This window comes from Ambystoma mexicanum, chromosome 10, assembly GCF_040938575.1.
Source record: "Ambystoma mexicanum isolate Mex_15411 chromosome 10, UKY_AmexF1_1, whole genome shotgun sequence".
Lineage (NCBI taxonomy): Eukaryota > Metazoa > Chordata > Amphibia > Caudata > Ambystomatidae > Ambystoma > Ambystoma mexicanum.
Window position 1 is genome coordinate 1,479,533,314 of NC_090932.1, and position 22,739 is coordinate 1,479,556,052.

The following is a 22,739-nucleotide window of genomic DNA, read 5'->3' on the forward strand; positions in this document are numbered from 1 at the left end:
TATGAGGGGCCGGGAAAAGGCGAAAACACTACCCAGGTCCACACACATGAGCTGGGTCTCTGACGGTGAAAGTGAAGACTCTAAAGTGTTTGAGGAGCCTGACTCAAATGCATCGTCATCCTCGGTGTCTATGCCCTCTGAACGCAGGAGATCAGTGAGAAGAAACGCCAGGAGAGGGAAGGAATTTTTGATGTAGAGGATAAGGCGTACTTTCAGCAGCTCGTGATGGCCTCGCTAACAACATCTCTAGCCCCCTTCATGAAGTTGTATGAGGGGATTAATAATAACCTCCAGGACCAATCTACCTTAATTACAGGCCTGGTCAGCAAACTGACAGAGCTTGAATCTCTAGCCAATAGAGTCGAGATGAGGCTGGATAAGGAAGCGGAAACCTCTGCGTCCTAGCAAAATCGACTATGTAACCTCGCGAGGCGAAACACAATGGATAAGAGCTTGATAATGGAGGCCTTGCTCCAAGATTGTCAATGGATGTGGTCGCATTTTAAGGATTTTCATTGAGTAAATAGCCCTCCCCGGGAAACATTGGCAAAGAAACTAGAGCTCCCTGCCCCCCAGGTGGCAAATGAGGATCCTGATGTGGCTGTGGTGGCCTCAGAGGGTCATAAATCGAGGAGTGCCCCAAAAGAAAATAACATCTTTTCAGTGTTCAAATCCCAGAAAGGGGGAGTAGTAATTAAAATACCAGATGGCGATGATAAAAAAGTCCCTCAACTAAAGAAAAAAACAAAAAAATATGCCATCTAACTCAAAAAGGAAATTAAATGGTTCCAGGGCGTTTTGAAGCCATATGTGTTCCCCTCCTGAGAGGGACAATTTACCGACTCCTAAAAAAGAAAGAAAGGAATTGACTTTGATGGAAGTAAAAGCTAACCCTGTACCGTCATCTGCTCCAGAGATAGTTAAAGAGATGCTGAGGGAGACATCCTGCGCTATGGTCCTAAGTGAAGAAATTGAGAGAGTTGATGAGGATGAGAGATGGAATGAAGTGAGAAATTCAGAATGGGAAAACATAGAGAGCTTACTTGACCACGCCTCTAAACCCGCTGTGATGACCCGGTCGAATTCATGTGGAAAAATGCCATTGGAAGTGCCTCAAAAGTCCTCTGTTGTGTTCAAAACACTAGAAGAAAAAAGGAAAGGATGCACACAATTTGCCCCCCTGAAGGCTCCAACAAATATTAAGGAAAGAAATCCGAGAGGAAAAGAACGCAGGCTGAATGGTGGTGAGAAAAGGGTCTACAAGAAGAAAGACTCCTTTAATACAAAGGAGCCGATGGGTGCAAAAATGTATGTGGAAAGAATTGAGGCTGATACAAAAATGCAGGTGTAAAATAGAAGGAATGTTTTGAGACTGATCAATTGTATTTTACAGGCTTACAAATTCTCCTCTAGGGACATGAAAATTGTGGAATTTGTAGAGGAGAAAAAGACAGATTGGGTCATATTACATTTGATCTCCCAATCCAAGAAAGACTTAGTGTTATCATCAAAAGAGAAGTTCTTGCGGTTGGCATACGAAATAAGCGACTATCATGTCCAAAGTAAGGCAAATTGGAGAGAGGCGACTATCCCCAGGGATGTTAAGAAGGATGTTCCTACTGTCATATCCCAAAGAAAAGATGCAAGGGAAGGGATGGGCCTGATAAAGGAAAGGAATAAAGAAGAGTTGAGGACGGCAAAGAAAGATCTAACCTCTTTAAAGTTCACAATCTCAAATCAAGAAAAAATGAAGAAAGAAAGGGAGTTGGTGAACCTCGATAGAAGCGAGAGTGGCGGGAACTCTTGGGCTTGGTTGGCGGGAGCATTACATTGCCCAAGAGCAGATTAGAATCAGAATGAAAGGAGACCTGGCCTCCTGAAGATAGGATGCTGGAATACCAGGGGGTTCCAGGCTCTATTTAGTGAAAAAGTCCTGAATTTAGAGGTATTTGATATTGTGGTCTTTCAAGAGACCTGATTAAGGAAGATACCCCAGTGTGAAGGATATTTAGCCCTTTTGAATCCAGCTCCTAAGGGAATAACAGGCCGTCCCTATGAAGGCCTCCTAACTTTAATGAAGATGGAATCTGGCTGGACTGTGATAGAATCCAAATGTCCTAATCCATATGTCCAGATTCTTTTCTTGAAACAAAAGGTGGATGCCACATGCCCATCGCTGGTGCTAATGAAAATCTATTGGCGTGTAAATATGATGAAAGAGACACAATTTATTGACTCAATGACAAGAACTATTGATAAAGCGATGTGTGAATGGGATGATGTGAAGATCGTTATTTGTGGAGATTTAAATATCAAACTACTCGATAAAACTGGCCTGCCGTTGAAAGAGAGTAAATGGGAAGAAAGAGAGAGTGAGTGGATGTTTAACATGGGAATGAGGGAAATGCACATGTTAAATGCCCAAACGGAGGGCGACATTCCTGGTCATCCGACATGGAAATGTGGGGAGTGGGAGTCTTGTATAGACTATTGCTTTGTTTCCGGCAACCTCAGAGAGAAGATAGAGAGATTTTTGATTATGACACAGAAATTTAGTGATCATGATCTGAGGGCTATTCATATCTCAGAATGGGAATCGGGAAAAATCATGAAAAAGAGGGGAGAGGTGGAATTAGGTTGGGGTGGAACTCACCTGAGATTGAAACAGCATGAGGTCTCCAAAGTGAATTGTCGTTACTTGGCTCAACTTCAGGATGATCACACCAAAATAGATTACTTGGGACTCCTAAAGGAATTATGTCGGAAAAGTGATCCCGGTGGTAAAACAAATTGGGTACAGAAACATGTGTACGATCCAGAGATTGTGAATAGGCGAAGACTGATGAGAAAAGAGATAACAACTATTGGGAGAGATGAGTTGAAGCTAAAAACAGAAAGAATAAGAAAAGTTAGACAAAGTTATAGAAATTAGTGCAAGAGCTCAAAGGTAATTCAAGCCCAGAATGATGCGGAGTGCATCCTTGAAGCGGTTTGTGCCAAGAATTCTAAGAACATCTGGGAACTTATTAATAATGGAGGTGTCTTTGCCAAGCTAACACACTCAGTATGGTATCCGAGAGTGACTGGGTTCAGCATTATTATTCTTTATTTGCAGACCGAGGTTGGGGGATTGGTGAGGCGAGTGAGTCCTCCCCGCTAGCCTGGGATTTTGCATTTGAGGAACATGATGCAACCATGATGATAGGCAATTTGAGCTCTTTGCGTGCCGTGGCTCCAGACAGCCTTTCTAATCAAGAGTTGGAAAAAAATAAAGAGCAATGGGGGAAATTGTTGGTAACCATGTTCTCCCAAATCATGGCAAATAATGTGATTCCAGCCTCATAGAGGGAGGCTGATATAGTTCCCATCTTTAAAAAGGGTAGTGGGGCGGAGCCCAGAAATTACCGCCCTATTGCCCTATTAGATTCAATTGGAAAGCTCTTTGTGACGGTCCTGTTAAGGGATTTAAGAACAGGGGCAGAGAAAAGTGGGTTAGTAGACCCAAGACAATGGGGATTTGTAAAGGGGGTAGGTACAGCACTCAATCTCTTTATTATAAATCTCTTAAAAGAGAGGGCCTTTGAGGATGGAAGAACGCTCTACCTTGCCTTCCTGGACCTTGAACAGGCACTTGATGGTGCCATTAGGAAGAAACTTTGGGCTAAACTACAGGCCTGGGGATGTCCATGGGATTTGGTAGAAGCAGTGGAAGCTCTATATACAGACACTTCGGTTAGGATTCGATTGTCGGCAAAGGGGCTGCTCTCCCAAAAGATCCACACTTTTCCGTGGGTTGAAGCAGGGTTGCACCTTAGCGCCCCTATTATTTTTTCTTCACATAGCTGACTTGGAGGATTCACAAAGGGGAATAAAATGAATGGCGAGGAGGTGCCGTGGATTCTCTTTGTGGACGATCTGGTCTTTTTAGACCAGACACTGATAGGTCTGCAAACGGGGTTAGAGGCTTTTGAAGTCTTCCTAAAGGAGAACGGCATGAAGATAAATGTCACCAAATCAAATATTTTGACTATGAAGTGGACAGGCAAAAAGAAGAAGGAAGAATTTAAGTGGAGAGTAGAAGGGGTCCCCTTAGAGACAGTGGAATCTATGATATACTTAGGAGTGACGATTAATAGGAGCAGGAATGAGGTGGATCAATACCAGAATCTGCGATCTATGTTGACAACATTAATTAATCAAGGAAGAGCCTTCCAACATAAATTTAGGAACTTTACACTGATCCCAATAATTTCTTTCTACAAGCAAAAGGTGGCGCACATTTTAACTTACGGATCGGAGTCCACCTTCCACCTGTCATGCTTGGTGTGGGAGAAGATAGAGGGTCAGTTTTTGAGGACAGTGCTGAGACTTCCTAATGGCCTGCCATATGCGCGCAGAATATGATATATGATATTTTATTTGTATCGTGCTCGTACACAAGTGTTTCAGAGCGCGACCAGACAAAGGGAGGGGAACAAGGGAGAAACAAAAACAACGATCTTTCTAGGCCCAGTGAAATTGAGAATGCACAAGTGCATGGAAAAGGGAAGAAGGGGGAAAGTGCATGGAAAGGGGAGAAGTGGAAAGTGCGGAACAGAGGAGAGAAACGAATAAATAATAAGTAAAATGAATAAATAAAGGCGATGAACAGTGGAAGTGCAGCCAGCAAGTGCTAGATTAGTCAGATAGGGTATATCTGATAAGTGCAGAAGAAAAGTGGGAGGGGGACTGTATGGGTACAGATACAGGCCCCAGTGCAGGGGTGGCCCGGAGGCTGTGCAGGAAGGAGGCAGGGTGAGCAGGTAGCTGGGCCCGAAGGACAGAGGGTGGCCAGGTGCACAGTGCCGAGAGAGAAGACAGATCAGCAGGGGAGAACAGGGGCGAAGGCAGAAGCGAAGAGGAAGGTCTTGAGGTGCTTCCGGAACCAGAGATGGTTCTCCTCAAGTTTCAAGGTGGCCGGGAGGCTGTTCCAAAGGGAGGCCCCACCCAAAGACAGAGATCTACCACAGCTCGTTTCTTTGAAAAACAGTTGACTCTGAGGGAGTTAGAAGTAGAGGAGTGCAGGGCTCAAGAGTGGAGGTATTTACAGAGGGATAGTTGAAGGTATTCTGGACCCAGACCCCAGGACCCAGGACTCTCTAATAGTACAATTCTCCATTTTAGACTTGGGCAACGGAGCCCATGATAAACATCTAGAACTCTGGAGATTAAAAGTGGAAAAAATCTTGAAGGGGAATGATATAGAGGTGGCAGAGTTGATGCATCATCCGTCAAAGTTAAAAAATAAGTTTTAGGCATGGGATTTGGATAGGAAGTATTGATCAATGTGAGAGAGAGGAGCTAAGAAGGTTTCTAACTCTGGAGGGAAAAGGCCTAAATACCCTACATAGATACCTGCAAAAATTCCTGTCTCCAAGGTATAGAGATGTTTTACTCAGGTGTCGTCTAAACATACTAGACACAAGGGACGTGCAGTGGCTGAGGAAAACGCCGGGGGTGGTAAATGCTCAGTGTCGATTTTGCAAGAACAGTGACTCGGTAGAAAATCCCATGCATTTTTAACTACTTGTGAATCCGTAAATCAAATCAGAAATACCTTTTTAGAGGGATACAAGTCAATGGTGGAAACTCTCAGCCCTTCCGAGTGGTGAGAATGGGTTCTAATGGGGGAAGCAGGCATCACGGTAATGAAAATGTTGGAATCCGCAATGACTATAGAGGTGGAATAGAAGAATAGAAGCGGTATATCTGGGGTGATGATTGAAAAGTGGAAAAATCGGGAATGTTTGATTTAAGCTCGATTATGAGCCGTAACAGTCAATCCAGGGTAATTTGAAATAGGAAGCCGGCAGTCCTAGAGGCACTGATTAGGGTCTGGGTTTGGGAGTAAATGAAGGATTGTTTTTTATAGGATTCATCCTGAATTTCTTTTTACTCATCCTTGTTTTACACTTACACGCCGTTTTAATTTCCTTGGCCAATGAGCGAATGGTGGATTAATGCAATGTAATGTTAAAGGTTTTCTTTTTGTCTCTGTTAACAATTAATTGTTTATTTTGACTTTGAAACCAATAAAAACATTTTTTTTTAAAAGAAGGTCATTCAATTGTACTAGACTGAATTCGACAATGATATTTTTTTGTAACCATTCAACATTGCACTGTGTCCATCACACAAGAATCTTCCCAGATCTCCCCAGTGTTTTCTTTTGCCTTGCAGTGGAGTCAGTGTCTGAGACACCAGGCAATATAATTGTGATGCTACTCCTTTTCAATGCCACCTGAATGATTGTCCTCAAAAATGCATTGTTGGTGGATTGTGTTGGAAGTGATGTTGTCTTAGCATTCATTTCACTCCTCTGTGCATCACAGGCCACATGAGCTACTCCAGTGCATAATAGGAACCCCAGTATAGACAAGGTTGGCACTCATTACCATAGGGCAGTAGCATGCAACCTTTTTTATGCTGACCCCCAATAAGTAAAAATATTGTTGTTGAGCTCGCCCAACCCCCCCCCCCCCCAAGTAACAATAGTATTGCCAGGCACCCCATATCTGCTTATACATTCTATTGAAAGTAGTCACTGTACTCCCTTTTTGAAGCACATTGCGCCCCCCCCCAACCATCATTTGGGCCACGCTAGGGGGGTCAGCCCACCACCGTTTGAAGACCGCTGCCATGGGGTAATATATCTTCAACCTAGACTGTGTGTTAGTTTAGGCCAATATGCCATAGACTCTGGAGATCAAAACAGGCTTTGTTTACATACATAACTAGCTCTTTCAATGCATTCACCTGGTATATCAGGAGCATCCCTGTAGTAACATGCCATGTTCTGTACATGTGTCATCCAACAATAGCAGATGGGGGGGGTTGTGCAGCAAGGGGTAGTGGAAGGAAAAGCCTACTGGTTAAGTCATTGAAATTGTAGGTCAGTCGCTCAAATTTCCATCTGGGTGACACGATGAGTGATATTGGGTAAATCCCCATCCAGGAGAGCCTCAGATGCTTTTCTTTGAACTGGGAAAAACTGGAGCTTGTGAGCCAACATGGCTCTTTGATCACTTGGATTTCAATGGATGCCCGAGGTCCACAGTAAGGTACAGGGGTTTGTGCCAAGTGACCATAAAGCTGAACTCAGGGCCCAATAAAAACACCTTCTCTGGTCTCGGTTGTCAATGTGTAAAGCCAGTTGAGGATCACAATGCTTTTTCAACGCGTCTTGGTGCAGCCAATAAAGCCATGCGGCACCTGACATTGAATACGCCTCTCTTCCTATGTCATAGGAGATCGGGCAGAGTGGGATGATGCTCAGGGTTAAACTATCAAATCAGATTATTTAGCAAAAGCGGCCCAAACATCCCCTTTGAGCCACCAGGAAATGGACTGACCCAGCAGCGAACACTGCATGCACCACATTATTGAACTTAAACATGAACTACACATATCATTTTTTAAAGTACACAAATACATGACTTTGCTGAGGGACCCTATTAATATGATTATCGCCCCACTCAGGAGCAGGGCGGTAATTATCTCAATAAGGTGCCAGCACCCCATTGTTAAATGCTTCAAAATGACACTTCCCAACCACGCCAGCTCGGGGTAGCCCTTGAAAGGCTCCCCTGGGCTGGCGCCCTGGGGGCGCCGGGCCCGCCCTGCCCTAAGACCGGCTCGGCCCACAACCTCATAAGGGTCCTATGGCCGGGGAGAGGGGAAACTGGCCTTTAAGCAGTCTCACTTCTGGTGTCTGGATGCATTGCTGGCATGTTTTGAGGTGGGGCGTCCGGTTTTCTGCGCACAGGCACCAGATCACAGTCAGTTAGCCTCTTCTATTTCTCCCCAGGTATGGTGCCTCTTCCTAATTACAACTTACTTCATAAAGGTGGCCGCCTTCTGGCAGGAAAAACGCCTTTACTCCTTTTCTGACGCCTTTACTCCTCTCTAGCCCCTCCCCCATTCCGCCAGGTACAAGTACCAGGTGTTTACGCATAACCCCCATGGATTTTTCTTCTCTTCGGACAGGAAGCAAAAAAAAAGGTAGTTGACCACACTCATATGGCATATGGTAAGGGGCTCCCTTATTGTGACAAGATCAACGCTTCTCACACTGCAACCGATTCTCAAGATACATAACCATGAAACTACAAACATTACATAAAAAACATCCTCGATCCATAGTTCTCTTTCCTTTAGGAAAATATGTAAACGACCATAGAAGTGTTCAAAAGACAGAGAAAACAGACTAACTGACCCATGTGGTGCCACTGTACTATAGTGTAAAGCAAAACAAAATTGTGAAACCATAGAACTAAAAAAAACATTTTATAAAATGTTGTTTTATAAATATTTCTGGCACTTCAAAAACAATTAGACAATGTATGTACTATATATATATATATATATATATATATATATATATATATATATATATATATATATAATGTAAATATATCTCACTCGTTGCACATTTCAAAAAAAGATGCTATAAGTTAAAATGAATCTTTTTCTTTACTCGTCAAACAATAAATCACACAACACTAAAGAATTACCCAGTGTAAGTAGTGATACATATACAGAATAATCCATTTGACCACACATGCCACAGCACCACCTAGCAGCCATCGCTGGAGGTTCACCTCCAGCTCAGAAACACATGAACCACATCAGCACGGGTGTTGTGGGTTTGCAAATGAGCCCAAATGAAGCCTTTTGCTCCAGAAAATTGTCTTTTGTCTTCGTTTTGCAGGCCAGTGCTACTTTGCACATAGCTGGATCAACCCAAGACGGACATTTCTCAAGGCCGCAGACAACTACACACCTGGTTTCACCCTTATTAGGGATCATTAGTGCAGTATAGCCCTGACAACCTTGTGGATGGAACATTGGGACAGGTTTAGTAAACAATAGCAAGGCTATGGTGGGCTTATAAAGTCTTTAAAAAAACCTTTAAGAAAGTAGAATAATCCATTTGAGGCAAGTCACACATGCCACCCCTTTGAGCCACTAGCATCAATTTCCTCACTATAAAGGTGGTATTCCCAGGGGCAATGACCTCAGGCTGGCACTTCGGGGAACTCAGGGTGTTTCTGCACCCCTCCTTTCTCAGTGCTAGATACTGAGGCCGTTAGCTTGCACTGTGACCCCCATCCCTCAGACATAAGGGGATTTTGAAATTTCACATCGTTCTGCCCGCTTTTGAACCGGGCAAGACGAGAAAAGAGGATATAAGACTACTAGATATAAGAAGGACATTCTCATATATCTGGAAGAAACAGTCTCCGTCTGTCTACAGAGGGCAGCCTCCTAGGACACGCAGAACACATTAATCTACCACGTCAGACTGTATCAAGTAAGAGAGGAGCAGATGAGGTTTGGGGAAGCCACTCTTCAGGCTATGCACTCATAAACTCATGCCAAATGAAGGTCACTGGGTTTGCAGTAAAAAGCCTCTGGCCGGAGTATTGCTGGCACCAAAAGCGGGATAAACCGCTCTCTTTGGTAGACTTTGTGTAGTAAGGAGTAGAATGAGCGAGAGAGACATGGGGGGAAACATCCTAATTGCTCACAAGTAATCTTCTTTATTCTTAGTCCTACTCTTCCTCATCATCGTACTCACACCATCCAACACTACTCTACCTCTAGGTTTTTACTGATTACTGTTTTGTATTGTTTGGCAGGACTCACCTGAGAAAGTGCACTGAGATACGTATACGTTGTAGTGCCACTGTCAGTGTCACCACCCCTTTTCCAATCTTTAGGGTTTTCTGACGTAGGTGGGGATAAGAATAACAATAACGCGGTTTTCAGGAAATATTGTCCAGCAGATTATGGGTAAACAAATAGGTCTTGCAAGCGAAAGAATTGGGGGAGGAGCAAGAAAAATAAAGTGGGACGGTGACCCCATAATGAAGTAAGTACTGTGACGAGGACGAGTAGGACTAGGAGTAACGAAGATCACCTGCAAGTAATCAGGTCATTACATCTCATAGGAGGGGGTAGGAAGAAACTGTGACTCAGTGCTCGCTTGTGGAGTCTTACCCCCATGGTTGACTGTACATCTCTGACAAAATACTAAAGCAGGAGCAACATAAAATCAAGGTTTTTTAAAAATATACTTTTCAAACCCACCTAACTGAAGCATTCCTTGGCCACTGTGCTTGTCTTCTAACCATTCCCCTTCATAGATGTCGCCGTTTCCAAAATACATCCGCCCCCAGCCGCTTCTCTGATCAGCTTTCCAGTCCCCTTCGTAATATTCCTTGTTGGAGTAAAAATGTGTTCCGTATCCCTAAAAAAGAGAGTACTGTAAAAAAAAAAAACAACATGCAGACCTCACACACGCAATACTATACAGTCTACAGCAGTCAGGTTGATGTATTGTGCTTCAGAGAATGCTGCGTGACCCTGAAAATATCAATTTGCGTTTTAACGCACAGCCCTCTCTCATTTTATTGCCAATCTTTCGAAATATGAGGCATCCATCTCGGCATTCTGGTTTGCAAGTTACTGTAGGCCATGATAGTAGTGGGGAAGTTGGGATATTGATATTGGTTGACAGGAAGTTGTCTCCGAAAGACCGGAAGGGGGTCTGGAGCGGAGCCAGTCTCTTGACAGGCTGACATGACACGTGACTGACTGCCCCAGCCTACCTCTAGTTGCACAGTAGGGGAAGAATGGCGCACAGGAAAGCGAAGAGCAAAGGAGCCCTGTGGTATGGGAGCACTTAAAAACAGATGGTTACAAAATGTAATCATGCCTGTTCTATGGAACAGGCGATTCAATAGCAGAGCACAAGTGTATTTTGCGCCGTACTTGCGTACAATAATCAACAATAAGAAACATCTAGACAAATTAAACCCTTTAAAAAACAATATAATAACTGGATAAAGGTACACAGAGAAGCTCAACTAGAAGTACAACATGGCAGAATATGCTTAGAGTACTAGCCTCAAAAGACTCGAAAAGATGCTAGGCCTGGGCAAATGGAAGCATAAGTGAGGCCAACAAATCCCAGATGAACACTGTCCCGGTAGATATGTGGGAGGCGCATGTTAGGGAACTTTATTATTCAATGCTGGTTACCCAATTTAAGGCGCCTGCGGACAAATATGAGATCTTGAACTATGATTTTGAGGATGTTGAAGTCCGGATAAAGGCCCTTAACAAGTCAGGTGCCCCTCGGCCGGACGGCAGTACAAGCATGATCCTTAAAGAGGACTCTGAAACTTGGGCCCCAGTTCTGCGCAATTATTTTGTACATATGACTACTTAAGATACCCATCTCCTGGAAGCATTCCTTATTAATTCCAATACACAAGACAGGCCCAAGAAACAAGCCTGCCAGTTTTCGACTCTTGGCCATATTGGAGGGATCCAGCAGGATCTTTGCTACTATAGTATCCCTTCCTGCTTTTAATACTGCTGGAGCTCTTGGTGTCTCGGCTCCTTTGTGTCTGTCTCACTGGTGTCTATGTTGGTGCGCCCTGATGCCTGCGGACTTCAGCGCCTTATAAATAAATAAATAAATAAATAATAGTAAATAGTATTAAGATCACTACGGATATGGGTTCATGAGAGGGGCTGATTACATGTTACGCAAGATAGGTGTTTGCTGTCGCTGCTCGACCGGCCACAATTTGTTGATATTGAGTACACTTATTAACCGAGCAAAAGCGGGTCACGGTCCTCCACTGTATGTTGTATATGTGGACTATAGCCGAGCATTTGACTGCATAAATAGAATCAAACGTTGGGCAAAGTTGCAAAATTGGGGCCTTCTCAATATGCTGTGCCAGTTACATACTAATACAGAGGTTAGGGTGCGTCTGAATGATATGGGACATTTTACGAGTTTAATAAAGACAAATAGAGGATTAACACAGGGGTGCGGATTGGCACCCCTTATCTTTAACCTCTATATGGTGGATCTACCTGATTCCTTAAGCCGATTTAGAACATTTCCCCCTAAATGGGGCACCATACCCCTACCCCTACTTTCTTACGCAGATGATATAATCATCATGGACCATACACAGATAGTCCTTAAAAGGGTGATTTCAGCACCAACTGAAAACTCTGATGCGAATGACTTCATGATTAATTCGAAGAAAACTCAAATGATGTATTTCGCCCCCAAAAAATGCTCCCCAAGAACAATTCTATGTGTGAGAAACATTACAATCGAGTTGACAGCTACCCATTTTTATCTGGGTTCTCTAATTTCACGTTAAAAAAATAGGCGATGGAATTGATGGGGTCCATTGATAATACATAGGAAATTGGGCTCCATAATTCGATTTGTATATACGCACCATGGCTTTAGAAGTAATGGCCTAATTTTGGTGTATGAACAAAGCTTGGTGCCTACCATTTTATATGGCCATGAATCCTGGGCACTACCTAATTATACGTGGATCAGACAATTAGAAGGAACATTATTGGGACGCATCATGGATCTACCTAACTGTGTACCGGTATGCATTTTAAGACTGGAATTAGGACTTGTCTCCTTGGCCACTTCGTTAAATATCAGAAAAGTGACCATTTGGCTAAAAACTAAGCAATCCACCATTCCGATCTATGCATTACTATCTACAGAACTGGGCGATCTAGAAAATAAGAAACTAGTAGGCCTAAATAAATGTTGTACCACTTACGCTGAGAAAATACAGTGGTCCATTGACTGGAATCTGGAATTACATTTACTAACTACCCAATTGCGTAAGAAGGCCTTCTGTTGGGACTTTTGTGCTAATCTTGAATTTGCGAAAGGCTATTGCTCTTAGCAGGAGAATGTTCTGGAGACTTATATCCCTCAGCCTTATATGCTGAAATGTCCAGGACCGCAAGTTAGCAGGTTCTATATGCTAGTCAGATTTGCTGATAACAGGCCCCAATTCGAATACACCCAGAGAGAATAGAGTTTGTCGATTATGCTTGAACAGCAATAACATTGAAACACTCAAACATATTCTTACCTATTGCCCTAGACTAAAAGAGAAACGGCTTGAACTACTTAGCCCATTTGTTCATGATGAACATTAAAAACAACTGCTTTCTGGGGCAGATGAATGCAAAGCAGCATTCCAGCATACAATATGCTAAAAGGCCAGATGTATGTTAGTCCGAAGGCGTCTTGCGCCCGCTTCGCCTGTTACTACCATTAGAGGAAGCTGTTGCCTTACTCATATAACATTAGCTCCCGGGGTGGCAAAAAAAAGAAAAACACTTAGCTTTGGTTAGCTGGATTCTGAGCCTTACGGGATGGTAAACCCGATCACGCAACAACGTGCAGCTCGCTCCCAGCTCCGACAGCATTTTAATTTCGGAATGGCCGCCATGTAAAGGGAGAAGAGAGTACGTGTAGTCCCTGATCCATGGTGGCTATTTTTTTTGTTTACTTTCTTTTCTACTTACTTCAATGGACACCATGGAAAGAGAGAAGGGACTACGCGTAGTCCCTCCTCCCCTTCCATGGTGGCCATTTTCTTTGTTTACTATGGTCGCAACGGAAAAAGAAAACAGACTATGTCTTCTGTCCGCGGCGGCCATTTTTTAAAACTTTTTTTTTCCCTGCTGTGAAACGCAACGTTAGTACCCCGGTCTAATGGGCCAGGGTACTAATGGCAATACACCCCTCAACTGCGGGCGATTACCACCTATGGTAATGCTTCCGGGACCTTCGTTAAGGCCCTCACGTAACTATGGACCCTGCGGGCATTACCTTAGGCAGTAATGGCCCGCAGTCCCAGGGCTTATTGCCACAATAAGACTTCAAGTTGCACAGTAGAGACTACCCGCTTCACCTGTTACCGCTAGAGGAAGCTGTTGCCTCAGGAATATATAGTGGTCCTACAGTGTGAATGAAAACCTACCGTATCTTCTGCCTTAGGATATATAGTGGGCCTACTGTGTTGATGAAATATTTGTATACTATGAACATGAATTACAATTACAATCAAATATACCATCCAATATATTGACACTCTGGACATTTCATTCCTCACGCACTTTGGCCCGTGTACACAGGCTTTCACACTAGCCTATGATAATTGGCATGAAGAGCGCCAGGGGACCACTCCGGTGGTGATAGTGCACGGTACAAATATCCTTTAACATTAACATTAACATTAACATGAAAAATATATGGGAAATGTCACAGATAGTAATAACGACTACTGTTTGATTATATAATAGATGAGTAGTCTATGAAATAAACATGCTACAATATTGAATATTAAGTGATATTTTAAAATTATACTTCTTATTGCTATGAATATTTTCCTTATTATGCAATGATTGTATTCTTTTTATATCTAAAACTGTGTGAAAAGTATTTTTACTGAAACACGCTAATGAAAGGAAAAAAAAAGAGATGAGCGCATTCTGGAGAACATTCTTTGCAGTCTTGGCTGGGAGGAGGCCCAAAACCTTTAGCATTTTAACCCGGAGCAAAATAGTTTATGTCACGAAAGTCAAGCTAGTTCTGCGGGTTGAGCTGTCTCGGTGGCAATGGAGAGGCATTTTATATAAATCACTGTAAACCCACAACTCTCACCCTCACAGAGTCTGAGGCAGCGTTTTCAAATCTCCTCTTGCTCTCCACGAGAAGGCCATGCATACCTGTTTACAAGCGCCACACGCTGAGGACTGCGTCATAGGCCCCAAGCTGTGCGTTATGCTTTCCCCCTCATCGCACTCCTTCCTAGGGTTTCTGGCGGGAACGAGGTGTGCGGAGGTTAGAACATGGCGGAACGGTAGTGGAGAGATTGCAAAAGATATGCTATTTTTAATTCAAATACAAAATGTGCATGTATTTGACAGAAACAGCTGTAGATGGGGTGTAGATGGAGTGGGGAACCTTAAACGCGGGTATTTTAAAGTACTCCGGCAACATTATTTTGTGCAAATAAAATCTATTCCAGAGGAAAGAAGGCACAGAAGGGCACGTGTTTCTCTATGCAAAGCATTTCTGCAAAAAAAGGCTACACTGTGTTCCAATACAGGTCCCATTTATGCAAAGTAATTGTAAAAGAAATGATTCCGTGCACCTGGTAAATAACGTGTTGTGATGCAATAAAACAGCAACGTCTCAGACTAGGGCATACGGGCCTGGCCCGGCGGGGCGGGGCACACATATAAACAATTGTCCCATAATCACAAATGGCAATTTCTTACTTTTGTGGTGATAAACTGAGTGCTACCTAAGGGGGTTGTGCATTTTAAAGTACATGTCATCGCTAAGATTGGTCAAAACGAACAGCTGCAGGGTGCATCAAAACATCAAACTAGGCCGGTTCGGCTACACAAGAACTGGCCCACCTTAGAATGCTAGGCCGACCCTTCAGTATTACCCTCGGGGCCGGTGGGAGCATGATTGCGGTGAGTAAGGGAAACAGAAAATAAAAGCATAGGATTTGTTCCTCCTTAAACCCTAGACATGTCTTTCCCTGTTCTCCTTTCCCTTGAGGGTCTACTGTGTCTCCCTGTTCAACTTCCGTGCGGTGTAATTTAAAAAAAAAAAAATGTAAAACTTTTTTTTATTGTTACATTAGTTTAGAAAAAGAAGAACAAACTTTTCGTTACATTTTCACTCTACACATTATCTGATCAACATTGCTCGACAACCATCGCCTGAAGTCTTCATTATTAGACCGCCAATTTGACAAACAATTCGATACATTATCTGATTGAATGATATGTCAGTCACTACGGCATCCATAAAATTAATAACTGCACAGGTTAATCGAAAGTTATTGCCTGAGATTAGATAGCACCAGCACTCCTCCATATTTCCATTTTGAGGGGCAATGTTTGCAAATGTAGCGAACGCTGTGGTGAAGCTGCTTCGCATTCAATCACTGGCTGTTTTACAGATTCCACAGCATGCTTACAGTGGCGCCAACTTTCTGCGCACAATTTACTTTCCTAATGTTGGCCCTCTCCCGCGAGATGTATATGGAAGTGCGACATAAGGGACCTTTGTCGCCAAAGGATTAGCAAACATTTTCATAAGTCTGCAATTCCCTTTTAATATCAACATTTTAGGATCCTCCTTTCTTTTTTTCTTCCTTCCAATGAATTGCGTTAATTATTAGAATTATGAGATTGATGTATTGATAATGATGTGATATTCTGTTTTGTAATTGCTAAAGATGACTTAATTGACCATTATTTTTTGATTAGCATTGAACAATTGACGATACAACTTTTAATACATACCATGGCAGATTAAAAAAGAAACCGTAAGAAACAATCCATGCATTCATACATCTCTAAAAAACACAACAAATGTGAATTCATCGCACAATCCCCCAAACGCAAGTGACATGTAGAGACTCCAGGCCCCGGATTCTGTACCATTGGTAGAATCTGTGTCCAGAAGACAATCATATGTAAGATACAGGCAGCAGGATTTCCACTCATGAAGATGCAGCACAGTTCTTTGGCAGTGGAATTCCCATCCATGCCAGCAGATCTAAATTCTTGATGTCTGTGCCTCTCAAGACGTACACACTCTATTAGGAGATGTCTTCCTGTCTCAATGCCAGGAACACCACACAGGAGGCATACCCTCTCTGTTCTGGGGATTTTTTGCCAGGCCCCCATAACTTCTTGAGTCGTCACTGCGTTAAATCGGACCTTGAGATACTCCCCAGACACAATCATTTCCCAAACATTGAGTTATGTATCTGGGGAATCCGGGCCGCGTGTTAATATAAGTGTAAAACAATGCGGCAGAGGATTTAGATGCCAGATCCAACTCCATGTGTTCCCTTCTGCATTAGAACTTTATGTCCTTCCTAAAATTAGGGAGGCTCAAAGACAAAGGGTCAACACCACACTGAGTCTGCCAGTAATCTGCAGTCCTCTTCATATGAGCTATGTAGCCAGACTTCATTAGGCCACTTCTAGATGTAATGGTGTCATGCAGTAGCCCCGTAAGTGTACGAGGCAATGCGTTGACTAGTCTCCAATATGTACAGAGACAACCCAAGTTCACTTTGGACTTTATGGGATAAATGCCAAACTCCAGGTAGAGGGCCTCAATTACGGTACAATCTTAAGTAATCTCCGAAAAGTTGAGTGTTCCAGTTTGTTCAAGATGGAAAGCCTCCCTCCATAGCCCATGTCTTCAGCCCATAGAGTAATACTAAGAGCAATTTAGCCGCATACTGCCTTATCAAGATCCACACGGAGTAGCCACCTTCCCTGAGTGCGGGTGAACGAATTCCACCCGCTATCTGTGCGATCTTTAACTGAAGCTGATCTACATGGTGAGTGCCGCTAAATTTGTCATCGAGCCAGATCTCCAGAGATTTGCTGGTGTGGACAATTTCGATCACTTCCCCACTGAGAAACCATAGAGAATTTTTCAATTTCTTATATCTTGGTGTGAAGACCATAATTTTCGTCTTGCAGGTGTTCATCACTAATGAGTTTCCTGCAAGCCATGTGGGGTGAGGTCTAATAGGGCCAAGTCATCAGCATAGGCTAACCATTGGAGGGGGGCATCGACTTACTTCGGCGGGAGAGAGTTGAATTTTCAATGCCCCCTCTAAGGTCTGCTAGATACAAAAATGTTTTTTAAAGTATAATAAAGAGAAAAAAAATGTCTGCAAATCGACAGAAAAACAACACGGAAATTGTTATTGGGGGGAAAGGAAGCCATGTAATACACATGCTGGTTCGTTCGCCGCTGGGCTATTTATGCTCATATTTAGGGCCTGATTCATGGAAGTGTTTTATAATGGCGCAATCCCATAGGAACACGTTCTGTGGATCAGGCCCTTAATGTGCTATTGCGCCCCACCTGGACAGGAGTGCCCCATGGGCCATTTCATTACCTGCCCGCACTATTTAAGGGCCACACCTGCAATTGAAGGGGAAAATGTCAACCCTTACTGAGTTTGCAGAAAACACTGTTTTCCCCAAGAAGCTGCTGACACTGATACAAACATAAAACACATTTCACGTCTTATTTCTTCTTATTCTGAAAGTATCTCTATTTCCCATAACAGAAAGTTTAAGGTTTCTTTTCTATGTGTGTATTAGAGCTGGGGAGTCCTCACCAAACCTTGCAAAAGAAATGTATGCCTAGCTCAGAATGATTATGCAAAGCTTGATGCGTTTTCATCCGGGGGGGGGGGCAAAGTTATAGGGGGGCGCCAAAATGTTTGAAATCCTCATAGACAACCTCACCCGGGTTAGCCCCCCCTTTTCATGATCTTAGACACAATACAAAAAATGTTTGCTCGCGGCTACAGCCCAAACCGCTGCATGGATTTGCACCAATGCTCCAATATAATGTTTTGCTTAGATGAATACATTCTTTAATACAGTAAGTAGTTCATGTTAAGTCCCCTGATCACCCCTGGCATCTTGCTACCAACATTATAAACACAACCCCTTTAAGGACTTTTCATCAAAATTAATTTCATATGTGATGTCTTCAATGAAATTTGTGATGTCATCTTTGATGTCCTGAGTGTTAGTCTTAGTAGTGCATGGTGGTTGAGTAAGGTATGGTTGTTTAGGTTACCATAACTGGCGAATTTCTCTGGTTTTTCAGTTTTAATTGTAACCATAACATCCCTTTAAAAATGTTTTTTCACTGAATTTCTTATGTTTTTATTAGTGCAACCTAACCATAACATCCCTTTAACCAAGTCTTTTCACAGATGTGTGCATATATATATATATATATATATATATATATATATATATATATATATATATATGCACATACATACACACACACACACGGGGAGGAACAATTCTCTGTTGAACACAAAAGAACGTAGAAAAGATAAGAAATCGGATTTGACGGTAAGCAGCGAGTTTCTTATAATGGGGAGAGTTCAAGTGACATTCTGACCAGGTTGTGGAGGGGAGAAAAAGGAATTGTCACCAGGGACAATACATGGGTGGACTTGCGTAGATTAAGGACAATCAACATTAGACATTTCTAAGTCCAGGTAGGAGGTATGGCCAGCTGTTCTCAGGATGTGACCATGATGGGTGAAGTGCTAGAGTGGAGGCAGAGGAAGTGAGGGACAGAGGCAGGTTAGAGGCGTGGAAAAATGTGAGCTAGTGGCAGATGAGAGATAGATTAAGAGAGTAACTCAGAGGTGAGGAGGTAGGCTTTTAGTTTGGTTTTGAACAAATCTGTGTGGACTGTTTCTTGGATGTCCTGGGGAAGAGAATTCCATGCAGGTAGAGCAAGAAGAGAGAAAGAGCGGAAGCGAGAGGAAGCCCAGGGAGTGCGAGGAGCCACAAGGGGAGCCGAGGAGGCAGAGCAGAGATTAGGAGAAGGTTTGTGGAGTTGGATAGAATTGGATAGATACTGTGCTGCCTTACTGTGGATACATTTGTGAACCAGGAGAAGAAAGTAAAATCTGTCCCTGTTTTGCATCCTCAGCCATCTAGCCTGGTGACAGTACAAGGAAATAGGTGTGAAGACAGGGAGTTCTGGTAGTGAAGTTAATGATCTTGTCAATGGACAGAAAGCATAGTTGGGAAACCAAAGAGCATGCTGGCACAGTAGTCCAGTTTAGAGAAGACAAGAATGGTTAAGAGATGATTGGTGGTGTTGAAAGGAAGAAGAGGCCCAATTCTCCTAATATTTAGGAGGTTTAGGCAAACCACTGTTGCAGTTTTGGAGATGAAAGCAGAGAAGGTGTGAGACAGGTCATAGATGACGCAGAGGTTTCTAGAAGAAGAGAAGGGGAGAGTGTCAGATGGGAATTGGACAGGCAGGGGAAGAGATGAGAGAGAGTATTTGGCAGGGAAGAAAAGCACCTCTGTTGTGGTACAGTTTCCCATCCGAGAGTACAAAGCCATCCAGTATTTAATGGCAGAGACAGTTGGACATTTTGATAGAGCAGAGTACAGGAAAAGAGTAAAGGATTTGGGTGTTGTCTGCAAAGAGTTGGTATGAGAACCCAAAGGAGGAGATTAGTGCGCCAAAAGCAGAGGTGTAGTATAAAGAGGAGCAGACCCAAGACAGAGCCTTGTGGGACACCAACAGTCAGAGGAGTGAGTTGAGAGGTGTTTTTGCTCCAGGAGACAAAGAATTAGCGAGGTGGAAGGTAGGATTTAATCCAGGCAAGGGCTCGATTGCGAATCCCAAAAAGAAAGAGCATATTAAACAGATCAGAGTGATCGACAGTGTCAAAGGCAGCAGACAGGTCAAGGATAGAGGATAGGTTGAAGTGCTTACCAGAGGCAATGAAGTTGGAGATATTCATGAGAGCAGTTTCCGTAGAGTGACAAGAGCAGAAATCTGCTAGTAGGGGGTCTCGAAGGATGTGGATCTAAGATGATTGAAAACAGCCCTTTGGAGTCTTACATGAGCTGCCCCATTCATTAACATGATAGAAACCAGTCCCCAGTTGGCACACCAGGCTGGGTGGCTCTGGGTAAGGCCATGATTTGGAGAAGAGTGGAGTTTCATGATGGAGATATTCAGTACATGACTTGGAAAGGGAGAGTGGAGACACTAGTGTGTGCATAGGTACTAAGGAAAGATGTTGCAAGGGTGGGATGGAGACCTTCTTGGGGATTAGAAAATAGGGAAAGTACCAACCTTGATTGCTGTCTGCTACAGATACAGACTATCGCACCTTTCTCCAACCGGGTGAATATCTCCTGTAGGCGAAGCAGATCCGGATATTTCAAGGCTTTGCCCCCTGGAGGACAATCTGGGGGTCTTCCTAATAAAGGGAGGCAGTAGCCATGAGCCACTGTATGCAGTGCCCAAGCATCGGAGGTTATTCCCCACCAACTCTCCAAATGCTGAGTCAGCCTGCCCCCACCATAGTCCTGTGAGACAAGGACTCAAAGGGGTTTTGGGTTGTTGCTGAAGCTGAGGGCAAAGAAGCAGAGGTTAAGAGAGGAGTTTCCCTCCTCTTCCTAGTGAGCCACAGGGAGATTTTCTTTGGCCCCTCTGTGCTAACTGGCCTCTTCTTCCAGCAATTGAGGAGTAGAAATTAAAAGGCCAACCCCTCCTGCTGTGGGAAGACCGTTGAGATTGTTGAGGCTGGCCTATCGCTGCTTCCAATGATTTAGCTGCCACCTTGGACGCCTGTAATTTTTCTAGGGTCTCATCGGCATTGGAGCTGAAAAGCACTGAGAGGCATGTCCTCTTGACTGGACGTCGGGTGCAAAACCTGATCTCCTTAACCAAGCGAATCTTCTAGCAACAGTAGTTGCCACCATAGACCTGCTTACCGAGTCTGCAGAGTCAAGACCAGAATGGAGAGATTGGCGCATGGCATCCTTGCCACTTTGCCCCAGGCTAAGAAAACGTTCTCTCTCCTCCCCCTCAGGGGTATGATCTATGGCCAATGCTATCACATCCCACAAGGTGTGTGCATACTTGTCCAGGGCACAAGTCACATTTACAGCTTTGCGGCCCATGCTGCCTGCAGAAAATACCCTCTTCCCTAAGGCATCAAGCCTTTTATCATCTCTATCCGGTGGGATAGTGGGATAGGCTGCAGCCTTGGACGTTGACGTGGCTGCTTGGACCACCAAGCTCTCAGAAGTGGGTGTTTTGATAGGAAATATGGGTCTATTGAGCCAGCCCTATATTTCCTGGCCAGATGTTTGTTGACTGCTTGTGTGGTATCCGGTTTCAACCAGTTTTCCAAAAAAACACTGGTTCTTAAAGCAGTGTGGAAGGGTAAAACAGACTCCCTTGGGGGTCCACTTTCCAGGATGTCTGTAAGGTCATCCTTTTCCAGGATTGCCACAGGATTTCCCCATCCTAGATATTATGTGACATTACCCATCACTGCTCTATATGAGGGGTCTGTATGACCTGTCTCAGGTGAGGTGTGTGAGCCACTAGCATCCTTCAGACTGTCCATAGGATTTTGCAATCTGGACTCCTCTGAGATTAACTCATCAGGTACACTGGGAGTGCCATAGTCTAAATTAAAAAGGTAGTACATAATCATCTACTTCCACCTCCTCATAAATCGACCCCATGATCTTAAAGAAATCAGCCTTGGGCAAAGGATTATAGGACTTTAACAAGTCGATAGAATGCCTTGAAGTCTTCAAGGACGTCGAAGGCGTTAGAGGCACTGGAGGCATCAACAACTTTAAGAGCTTTTCTGGCAGTACTGGCCTCAATAGCCAGATATCGGCTCCTTTAAAGGAGTCGAGGAGGAACTCTTAGGCTTCAATTTAGAGAGATGAAGACTCCATCGACGGATGCCGAGGAGACTTACTGCCCGGGCTATTAGGTGCATGAGTAGTGGTCTTGGAAGATACCCTGCTGGTGTTACTAGACACAGTGGGTTCTGAAGCCCTCTTGGGCTCTTTCAAAGGGGGGGTTGGAACACCTTTTGAAAAACATCCAGCATTTGGGGACAACATTCCTCCCAGTCAGCAGAAGACGCTGACTTGCTAGGAAAGTTTACCTGTGTGTCAGGAGAGGAGCCCAAAAAAGGTGACCGCGACCAATGGCGTCATTTCTTTGTCTTTTTATGTGATGAGGATGAATGACGAGATCTGGATCTTGAGCGTATCAAATGTTTGGAGCGCTTTTTCACAGGGGAATCCTCCCTGGACTCATCGGATTACCTGTTTTTGGAAGGGATAGTAGAAAGGGCTTTAGAAAGGGGTCTGCCTAACACGAGTTTCACCTTCCTCTCCCTCAAGGCCGACACTATCATAGACTGACAGGAACTGCAGTCGACAACTCTGTGGTCCACAATGAGACACCA

General features: G+C 43.7%; 1 protein-coding gene across 1 annotated transcript in view; it reads right to left on the reverse strand.

Annotated features, from left to right (window-relative positions):
- The window catches only part of MORN3 (MORN repeat containing 3), a 360,155-nt gene that overhangs the window by 131,191 nt on the left and 206,225 nt on the right, over nt 1-22,739 (reverse strand). The window contains exon 4 of the mRNA XM_069619586.1: nt 10,132-10,291. Within this exon, the coding sequence (XP_069475687.1) occupies nt 10,132-10,291 (160 nt within the window). The remainder of the gene's footprint in view (nt 1-10,131; nt 10,292-22,739) is intronic.